Source organism: Macrobrachium rosenbergii, chromosome 5 (assembly GCF_040412425.1).
Source record: "Macrobrachium rosenbergii isolate ZJJX-2024 chromosome 5, ASM4041242v1, whole genome shotgun sequence".
In the NCBI taxonomy this organism is placed as follows: Eukaryota; Metazoa; Arthropoda; class Malacostraca; order Decapoda; family Palaemonidae; genus Macrobrachium; species Macrobrachium rosenbergii.
The window spans coordinates 72,311,080-72,322,269 of NC_089745.1; the positions used below are offsets into that span (position 1 = coordinate 72,311,080).

Genomic DNA, 11,190 nt, shown 5'->3' on the forward strand with positions numbered 1-11,190 from the left:
ACCAATTCTTTTTTGGGTGATGCCACACGGGTTCACAAATACGCATTTAAAAGTTTAACACATATAATTAATATTTAAAGAACACAACAATCATCCAAGTTACATTAAGAAGCAAGAAAACATTAACACATTACTGCAAAATTAACAAAACGTTACGTTACTTCAATAGAGGAAAACATAAATGGCCAAAAAAAAAAGGGGGGGTTTCAGAATATCCTTATGAAGAAGTTACTGCAATGGCGACGACAGTTCACGAGGTGATGGGGCTGGATTTTACGAGAAATTCTTCTATTACTTGCCTTCCTGGAGTTTGCTGCGAAACAGGCAGAGCTTCACGTTCACACCCTAGAAGAAAACTCGGGAAGAGTACATTGGATAGCACAGTTGTCACATCTACAAAACTACAGGGTTACGTAACAAACCATCAACTAAAACACAAACATTAAGTAGTTTAATCGTAACCCAACATACAAAAAAAGGGGTTTCGTCCAGAAGGCAAGCTTAAACTACTGGCATGTGCCCTTACAAATAAGAAAATAACACATATATTCTCCACAAGAAGAAGTCTGACAACACTGTAATCACACGTCATCTAATTTTATAGAGATGGATAAAATTTGCAAAAAAGGAGTTTTATTACTTTAAATATCAATGTACTAATTTATACCAACTCATTGCTATAGTTAATATAATACAAAACTACTTCTGTGGAGCAAAAAATAATATCAACGTATTTTCATAGAAACTGAGAAACACATCAAAATAAGCATTCAAGAAAAACCAAGAAATTTTATTCAAGGGGAATAAATGGCAATTTTTTACATTCTCCCCGAAGAAGAATCACAATTAGTAGTAATCACAACTGCACCCAGGAGCGAATTCAATTGAATAACGCTATGCAGCTGTGACCATCTTAACACAAAATTTAAATCAAATATACATTTTAGAGTACATCCATAGAAATTAAATCCTTTCTCTCTTGATCACAGCGGATTGCTGCTGCACGCCGAGGTCTAGTACCACTCAGAGGCACACTATCTGGCTCCTGAGTTACGACACTATCAAATTCCCTCTCAGGTAATTCCAGAAGTACGAGCTTTGTGATTGATCTCATGTATAGTTTATTATTCACTCTCACTTCTACAGACCTAATCACACCATCAGACGATGGAAACAGCTGGGTAACCTTACCCAATGAGAGGAGGGATCTATAGCCTTTCCCCAGATCTTCTAAGTCTACCATCACTAAGTCCCCAACTTTCACATTTGCAGAGAGATTATCATTAGAATTAAAATGTCTCTCTCTCAAGGACACTAAATAGTCTCTTTTCCAAGAGTTCTTAAATTTTCTTAGCACTGATGATAATCTAAAATATTGTTCTATAAGATCACTTGAACTCATGAAATCTGGGTCATCAGTTGCTGAATTGTTAAGAGGGGAAATACAAACATTTCGCCCATAAAGTAACATGGAGGGAGTCAAAGCCTCACAATCTCGATCAGAGGAGAGATAAGTCAGTGGTCGAGAATTTATCACAGCTTGAAACTCAACAAGTAGAGTTCTCAACTCTTCAAAGGATGCACGTTTGTGATATAAGGCTTTGGACAAACATCTTTAGAACACCAATAAGGCGTTCATAAAAGCCTCCAGACCAGGGGGCTCGCGGTGTAATGAACTTCCAATTAACACAATTTCCTTCAAGGTATGACTTTACCTCTGGTTCATCCATAATTTCCTTCAGGAAATTATTAAATCCAACAAAATTCCTACCAAAGCCAGTAGGAAATCGGAAGCTGTCATGGAATGAGTCAATTCAAAATGAACTGCCCTGCTCGTAGTACAGGTAAAAAGACATATAAAGACCTCCTCCAAGCCAGTCTCTTGATCAAAAACGTTAATAGCACCAGTATAATCAACTCCTACTGATTGGAAAGATCTGTCATATCTCACTCTGTGGGTAATGGTGGAGGAGGCGGCAAACAACCGTTTCTTGGTTAACTTCTGACACAAAACACACTTTGATAGAATTGATTTGATAACTTGTCGTGCTTTCGGTACCCAAAAAGTTTCTCTCAACAATACCAGTACAGAATTGACACCACAATGGTGATGATGTCTATGCAAATGTTCAACTATCAACACTTAAATAACTTCTGGAAGGCAATAACATTGGTAACTGAGTATCATAAGACATGGAAGCGTTTTTCATGCGACCCTGAGACCTAATTAGATTTTCCTCATCAACAAATAAGTTCAACTGATTACACAAATTCTTAATATCCATGGACACTCCATGTGAATTCTTATCACAGAGGTACATTCTGGTAGTAGAAAAATGTTGCTTCTGTTCAAGGAGGACAAGTGCTTTCATTTCGTTAACAGCAAACTTAGAACCTTTACTGCATTTATTAAGAAAAAGCAATATTGACCTCATGATACGTTTAAGCTTACTTAAATTACTGTAACGTGGGATGTCAATGGGGTTGGAGGGTTAACAAACTTAGGTTCTGTAAGAATTTCATTAACATGCACAGTTTCTGTAGCTAAAGATTGGGGATAATCACCAGTTAAAAGCCATTTAGGGCCATTCCACCATAAGGAATTTTGCGCTAAATCTTTACTATTACTACCTCTGGATAGACTATCAGCTGGATTATCCTTAGAAGGGGTATACCGTAGAGGAAACTTTAATTCATTAATTTCGGTGACTGTTTCGTACATAGGGAATTTTACTATTATTGTTCTTCACCCAACAAATAGAAACCATGGAGTCACTCCAGAGAGTACAAGAACTCAATCTCAAATCATCATTCTGCATTAATCTTCCAGCAAGTTTCGCACCCAAGGACAAGGCTGTCAATTCCAAACGCGGAATAGTCTGTTTAGGGTTTGGTGCAACTTTACACTTACTGACCAGTAAATTGCTTACACTTCTCCTCAAATCAATCACATAGGCAGCAGCTCCATATGCCTTGTTAGAAGCATCACAAAATACATGTAAGTGGGAACATTCAGGATGGACAACAAACCTAGGAAACTTTAAACTTTCTACATTTCTAATACACTTGCAAATTTCATCAAACCTTGAACATAATGATTCTGGCAAAGGGTCATCCCACCCGTAGTCACTCCACAAACATTTAAGAAAATATTTACCTCTCACCTGTATTGGTGACAATAATCCTAGAGGATCAAACATTCGAGCTACTACTGATAAAACCTTTCGTTTGGTTAAAGGTCCTTTATACTCACAATTTACTTCCTTCAGTGACATCTCATCTTGTGCTAGATACCACTCTAAACCCAAAACGTTCACTCTTTCTTTGATAACATCTATGGTTCTGTTAAACTCTGAATCATTACTGACCCATTCTTGTAGAGGCATATTAGCATCTTCAAGAATCTCATTTATTACTGGATACTCATCCATCAAGACTGACACATCCTTGTAAGTTTTACTAAAATTATCTACATAAAAATTCTTCATCAGAGAGTACGAATCTTACCTAGTCTCACCACAACTCTTACTATATTACAATTAACTTCCATGGCATCACTGCCAAATGTAAAGATAAATGATGCAAAAGGGTTTGCTGCAAGAGAAAGGGGAAGCATGTAGCTCCAAAACAAACTACACAAAACCGGTAAGTTACAGTAGACTTCATATCGGAGGGATCAGTTATCCATAGAAATCTGCAATAATCACGACAGTCAGGTGAAATGCCTATCCTTAAAAAGGCTTTACTGATATCTGAAATCACAGCTACTGGGTTTGTACGGAAACTCAACAGGGCATCAAAAAGTTTAGTAGTTAATGAGGGACCAGTTAATAAACAATCATTTAAGGAAAGTTCTCCTTTAGCCTTGGAAGAAGCATTAAAAACTATTCGAATGGGAGTTGTTTCTGAATCCTTCAATACAGCATGGTGAGGTAAATAATGCCCTATAATAGGGGAACCTGTGGGAATTAATTCTATAAACCCAGACTGAACGTATCTTTGATAATCTTATCATAATGAGCATACAAGGAGGGTCAGATTCGAATCTATGTAGCGAGGAATTTAATTGACCAATGGCTATTCTATAGTTGACAGGCGGTCTATTTTCATCTTTAAATGGTAAGGACACTTCATACTTATTGTCAACCCTTTTTACTTTATCCTTAAAACACTTAACTGATTCTCTTTCTTCAGGACTAATTTCAGATTGACGAATACCAACACTTTCTAAATCCCATAATTTTCTAACTTCACAACAAGAATTAATAGGGATATCCTCTACTTCTATTCTTGAACAACATACATTTGATGTAATAATCTCAGATTCTACATCGTCATAAGACCAACTAGGAAGAGGTCCAAAAATTTACTTTATCTGAATTTAAATCATTATCTGCTAATTTTATGCCTTTACTCGTCAAGAACGCAGCTGACTTACTTAAACCTGGAGAATAAATTCTGGAATTAACTCTATCGAATGCAATGGCATTAATGACAGTACGAATCTTACCTAGTCTCACCACAACTCTTACTATATTACAATTAACTTCCATGGCATCACTGCCAAATGGTTTTACCTTTAAGGCTACTGTTGCTATGGACGGTAGACTAAGCTTATGAACTAATTCCGTTGCAATAAACGTTCTTTGTGCACCAGAATCAAAGAGTGCTCTCTCAAAGGAACGATGTCCATTCCCTGACACAATTACATTAGCAGTAGGAAGAGCAGTCGTAACAGAAATCTTATTAGTCTGAGAATGATCAATACCCAAAGCAGCAGTCATAACTACTGGGGAATCACCTTTACTTACAGCACCTTTAGAATCATTATGAGATTTCCCAGAATTAACATTTAACTTACTAACATTAGTACTATTTACACTCAACTTTGGTGGAGCAGGATTAACAGGGTTTTCTGCTTTCTTACAAATCATCAGGTAAAGAGGCCCATCACATATATTACATTTCGGTTTGTTTCTACATTGAGAATAAATGACCTCCTTTGAGGCAAGCAAAGCACAATCTTAAATATTTAACTGTGTCCCTTCTACTATCAATGGTTTTGAAAGTTCTTACAATCGCGAGAGGCATGGTTCGATGAGCAAAACACACAATTATGGTAAGGACTACTATTACTAGGCTTACTGTTACTTGGTTGTGCTCTCTGCACGTTTTGCACATTTGAGGGAATCACTTTAGAATAGTTACCCTGATCCCGTTTTCTCTTGTTAGAATTCTCACCGTAACAAAATTCCATTAATTCACAAACATATTTCAATCCTGAGGAAATTAGCTTTAAATCAAGAGACATACTATTATGTTTATTAGCTATAGCCTTACGTGTTTCAGGTGATAATTTCTCGCATTTTATACTAGAGAAAATGGGGTTCATGGCCTCTACATCTAAATTCAATGCGTTCATTCGTAAAATAATCTTCTCATATTCCAATTTGAACGTGTTCAAATCCTCTATTGTATGACTGGGAGGGGTAAATGCATTAATTTGGACATAAGTCTACGTTTCAATTTGTCCTTACCATACTTCTCCTTAAGGGTCTGAATAGCTACTGAATAATTGGCAGTAGTGACAGGCAAACCTTCTATGGCTTTAAAGGCGCTATCCCTTAAACTAGCTCAGTGTAGAAAACCTAATCACATTGGAAATATCCCTACGATCGTGAACTAAACTGTTAAATATATCCCAAAATGCAAGCCATTGTTCTTCCCCACCGATAAATTCAGGTATCTTAATTGCTGGGAGTTTAGGGGGAGGGAGAGGGTTAATGTGTAGTAGCAATAGCTTTCCTTACACATCTAGTTATTGCTCTATAACGTCTACATAAACTATCATGTTCACTATCCTGTGAAATAATCGTCACATTCTGTGACCAACTATCTTCAAAACGTCGTAGACCCTCAATAAGACAACGTTCATACATTACAAGGGTCGATTTTGGTGTATCAGTATCACCGATGCAGTTACCTGCCTCATCAAGCAAATCTTGTAAGGAAATAATTTCCCTTTCAATAACTACCTTAATCTTGGATTCCATTATCTTGTTAAATGGATCAATAACAAACTTGCTCAAATATCAAAATGTATGGCAAATTATCTAAACCTGATTGAAAATATAACTAATCTTATTCATAGGTCGAATAACATTCACTGAATGATAGACAATTTGACCACGTGCTCTTCATCACTTCACAAAATACATCTGGTCACGAAAACCTAAGTTCAAAATAGCTACGAAATTCAACAAGAATTTCTTCACAGAGTAATCACTAAATACGAACAATCATGTTCCATAAACAATAGATTACTTGGCAAAACACCAAGTAATCATCACTTCACAAAATAAATCTGGTCACGAAAACCTAAGTTCAAAAATGGCTACGAAATTCAACAAGAATTTCTTCACAGAGTGATCACTAAATATACGAACAATAATGTTCCATAAACAATAGATTACTTGGCAAAACACTCCAAGTAATTCAATACCTTACCCTGCTCACCAAATAACTTTGGACACGTGCCAGCTACACTAAAATGACTTCATAGCCATCCATCACCAACGTGAACTTTATCGTAAATTCTCTTTAACATCCAAAAAAATCCTTTGTGAATCGTTATGGCATCCGGTTCGTTCGAAGGACCAAAGCAAAGCACTACTATAACTAGCAAAGAATGTGGTGAAACTTTAAAGTTTTAAGCCCACATTCGGTACGATTTCATTCAACCTTAATATGAAGTCAAGAACCATTGCATTTTTATCCAACAAAAGTGCAGTTAAGAAACAATCGACTATATTTCCTGCACCAATTCTTTTTTGGGTGATGCCACACGGGTTCACAAATACGCATTTAAAAGTTTAACACATATATAATTAATATTTAAAGAACACAACAATCATCTAAGTTACATTAAGAAGCAAGAAAACATTAACACATTACTGCAAAATTAACAAAACGTTACGTTACTTCGATAGAGGAAAACATAAATGGCCAAAAAAAGGGGGTTTCAGAATATCCTTATGAAGAAGTTACTGCAATGGCGACGACAGTTCACGAGGTGATGGGGCTGGATTTTACGAGAAATTCTTCTATTACTTGCCTTCTTGGAGTTTGCTGCGAAACAGGCAGAGCTTCACGTTCACACCCTAGAAGAAAACTCGGGAAGAGTACATTGGATAGCACAGTTGTCACATCTACAAAACTACAGGGTTACGTAACAAACCATCAACTAAAACACAAACATTAAGTAGTTTAATCGTAACCCAACATACAAAAAAAGGGTTTCGTCCAGAAGGCAAGCTTAAACTACTGGCATGTGCCCTTACAAATAAGAAAATAACATATATATTCTCCACAAGAAGAAGTTTGACAACACTGTAATCACACGTCATCTAATTTTATAGAGATGGATAAAATTTGCAAAAAAGGAGTTTTATTACTTTAATTACCAATGTACTAATTTATACCAACTCATTGCTATAGTTAATATAATACAAAACTTCTTCTGTGGAGCAAAAAATAATCATATCAACGTATTTTCATAGAAACTGGGAAACACATCAAAATAAGCATTCAAGTAAAACTAAGAAATTTTATTCAAGGGGAGTAAATGGCAGTTTTTGACAGTTGTCAAGTTTCCAAACCTCTCAACATCTCAAGTACAGAGTCCTTGACAGTGTAAGAAAAGTACAGAAAACGAATGAATTCTGGCAGAAATCTAGAATGAAATGATTGAAAATGCCAAGAAAATATTGAAAAAATATGTTTGCCATGCACAGATCAAAGTATGCTTACACATAGGCTTATGACACTTGCTGAACATCCAATAGCAGGTAAAATTTTACAAGTTTCCCATAAAAAATAACATCACGTAACCGAGGGGTGTTACAATTTTGCCGTGTTAGCTATGGAAGGGGCGGTTATTGTCTTACCTTTCAAGTCGTAATTTGATGAAGAACTCTTTTCAAAACTGTGGGTTACAATTTCATATCGTGTACATTATGTTTTTGAGAGCCACACACATATATAATAAAACTAACTTCCATGGAGGAAAATTAATTTCTTCAAGACAGGTTCCCTTAAGTCACTAACAGTATAGCCACAAACCTTTTGTTTTTTCGATCTTGGGAGAGAAATACTACTATTACAGCTCCACAATAGAGGTGGGCGATACCAAGAATTTCCGTTCGATACGATACCAAGTATTTACCCTCTTGGTATCGATGGTATCGATACTGATACCAAGTATTTACCATCTTAGTATCGCTGGTTTCGATACTGGTACCAAGTAGTTAGGAACTAACATCGGTTGTTTTCAGTAGATATTTTCTTTCCAACCAAGGGGGAAAAAATGCATTTTCACATGTGCAAAAAAGATATATAAATGTATTTCTGAAAAATAAAAACCATTTGTAAAATATGACCATTAAATATATATATAAATATTGAAGGAAAAAAATTACTTGATAAAAAAAAAAAAAGACTCACATTTCAATGTGCAAACACAATAAACATAAAAAATAAAATGCAAAACGTAACTGTTTAAGAATAAGAAAACTAGTTTAGAAAAAAATGCATACACAAATTCACATTATATAACAAAATGAAAGTACTTCTAGAAAAAAAACAACCTTAGCAAAAATTTTACTAAGATATTGGCATCTATATATATATATATATATATATATATATATATATATATATATATATATATATATATATATATATATGTATATATATATATATATATATATATATATGAAAAAAAAACTTTAAAATGGCAAAGAAAATAAAACAATTATTTTTGTTTTAAATAACTGTTCAAGAATAGCATTGAAAAAAAACAACCTTTGCAAAAATTTTACTAAGAAATATATATATATATATATATATATATATATATATATATATATTATATATATATAGATATATATAGATATATATAGATATATATATATATATATATATATATATATATATATATATATATACTCGTATATGTGTGAAGAAAAAACTTCAAAATGGTAAAAGAAAATAAAGCAATTATTTTTGTTTTAAATAACTGTTCAAGAACAGCATCATTTCTACGTTCTCAGGTTTCAGACAGCTTCGTCTGTCACTGACCACTAAACCTGCTTGAGAAAATAGTCGCTCAGATGGGACTGATGTCGCAACAATTCCCAGATATTTCTTGGCACACTTGCTTAAATTACTCATGATATGTTCCCTGGTCTTCCACCAATCAAGAGGGTTTTTATCCCTTGTTATTGTTAATTCTTCGGAATACCTTCTAAGTTCTACATGACATTCAGTTCGAGTAGATCGTTCTTTTTCTGCCTGTTCTCTTGTAAAGTCAAGAATTTTCCAAATACCGGTACTCTTTGTTTGTGTTCTCGGACTTTCTGAAACAGTGTCTGTTGAAACGGAAGTTTCTGAACTTCCTACTCCTGAAACTACATTCTTCATTTCATTGAGAAGTTTTCCTTTAGTAACCTGAATTGTATCTGTGTTTTTAAATGCAAGATGTTTAAATCTAGGATGCAGAAAAGCACTAGCAGCAAGGGGATAATTTTGTTCAATATTAACAAACCTTTTCTTACATTGTTCGACTAGGTGACCTGCTAGTGCATTACCTTCCCTCGATAGATCTGATGAAACTGTTGTGAGAATAGTAGTGAGAGGTATTACTTTTGATAATGATACAAAGTTTTCTGTTGAAACTTCTTTTGTGACCTCTTCAAATGGTTGAAGAGCTGCAATCGCTTGTTCAACTTGATTTTGCTCATCGTCATCCAAACACATTGAATGTTTACCTAATACACATAGAGCTGTTGTGACTGCTTGAATTTGTTTGAAAAGTCTATCTAGCATATAATAAACAGAATTCCATCTGGTATCCACAGATATAATTAATTTGTGCTGAGGTAGGCTCTAAGTTGTCTGAGGCCTTTGTGGAGTGATGAAAGAAAGAAACAATGGAACTACATTTTTGTATAACAGAGCTCAGAGATTGATCAGCTTTCATGAGTCTTTTACCACTTAATTCACGGTGTGCAAAAAACATGGAATATGCTTGTATCCTGCTTGGCGCACTCCAGCAACCATATTTGCTCCATTATCTGTTACAATTACATTAATCTTCTCTGAAATATGCCATTTTTCAAAATTTGTTTTAAGTTTGTTTGCAATACCTTCAGCTGTATGCTGACCTGGGAAATGAGTGGTATTCAAAACAAAAGATTTTATATTCCACTCCTTGTTAACAAAATGACATGTTATAGACATATATGCATCAGAGGCCCTTGAAGTCCATAAATCTGTAGTAATTGTGATGTCAGTTGCTTCTGCTAAATTTGACTCAACGATTGCTTGACTGTTTTTAAGTAGATCAAGAAAATGCGTTCGCATCAGGGATCGTCTGCTGGGAATTTCATATCTGGGATCAAGTTGTCTGACAAAATCAACAAATCCCTCGTCCTCCACGCTAGAGAGTGGCTGAAGGTCGATTGCAATCATTTTAGAGCAACTTGTCTGTAATGGCTTTCTTTCTTGGAGATTCATCTGCAAATACAGACAAATAATATAATTAATATCATCACTTATATGTATAGTCACACACAAGATTATATAAACTATATATATATATATATATATATATATATATATATATATATATATATATATATATATATATATATATATATATATATATATATAGTGTGTGTGTGTGTGTTGTATGCTTGCTCGGATCAGCGATAGAAAGAAAAATCAAGAGAGAGAGAGAGAGAGAGAGAGAGAGAGAGAGAGAGAGAGAGAGAGAGAGAGAGAGAGAGAGAGATTGTGTGTTGGTCTGGTGAATTGACGTACAGACAATAAGAACAAATGAAGCTGTACAGTTGAAAAAAAGTGTTCATATTCATACTGTAAAGGAAATAAACCAGTTGTAGTATATTCAATACTCAAAAATCACAGCTGCTAAGATAAACGTTCAAAATAAAACATGACAATATTACTGACCTGGATATTTTCCACCAGCACCAATTCTGCTGAAGCTATCCAGCAATGACATCTGTTTTGTCTTGCTTGTAGTTGGTGTTTCTGACTGTTCCAGTTCCTTTTTCTTCTTGTTTTCAAGTTCAGAATATTCACTTTCATGCTTAGTTTTTAAATGCTTTA

General features: G+C 34.7%; 1 protein-coding gene across 1 annotated transcript; it reads right to left on the bottom strand.

The window, feature by feature from the left end:
• Positions 1–9,057: 9,057 nt before the first annotated feature.
• On the bottom strand, positions 9,058–9,885 carry LOC136838962 (zinc finger BED domain-containing protein 4-like). The gene has a single exon (XM_067104654.1). The coding sequence runs from the start codon at positions 9,883–9,885 to the stop codon at positions 9,058–9,060; it is 828 nt and encodes a 275-aa protein (XP_066960755.1).
• Between the last annotated feature and the right edge of the window lie 1,305 nt (positions 9,886–11,190).

Bases quoted from the DNA above. Each gene is read 5' to 3' on its own strand.
- LOC136838962 (XM_067104654.1), bottom strand. From the start codon at position 9,885: ATGCTAGATAGACTTTTCAAACAAATTCAAGCAGTCACAACAGCTCTA.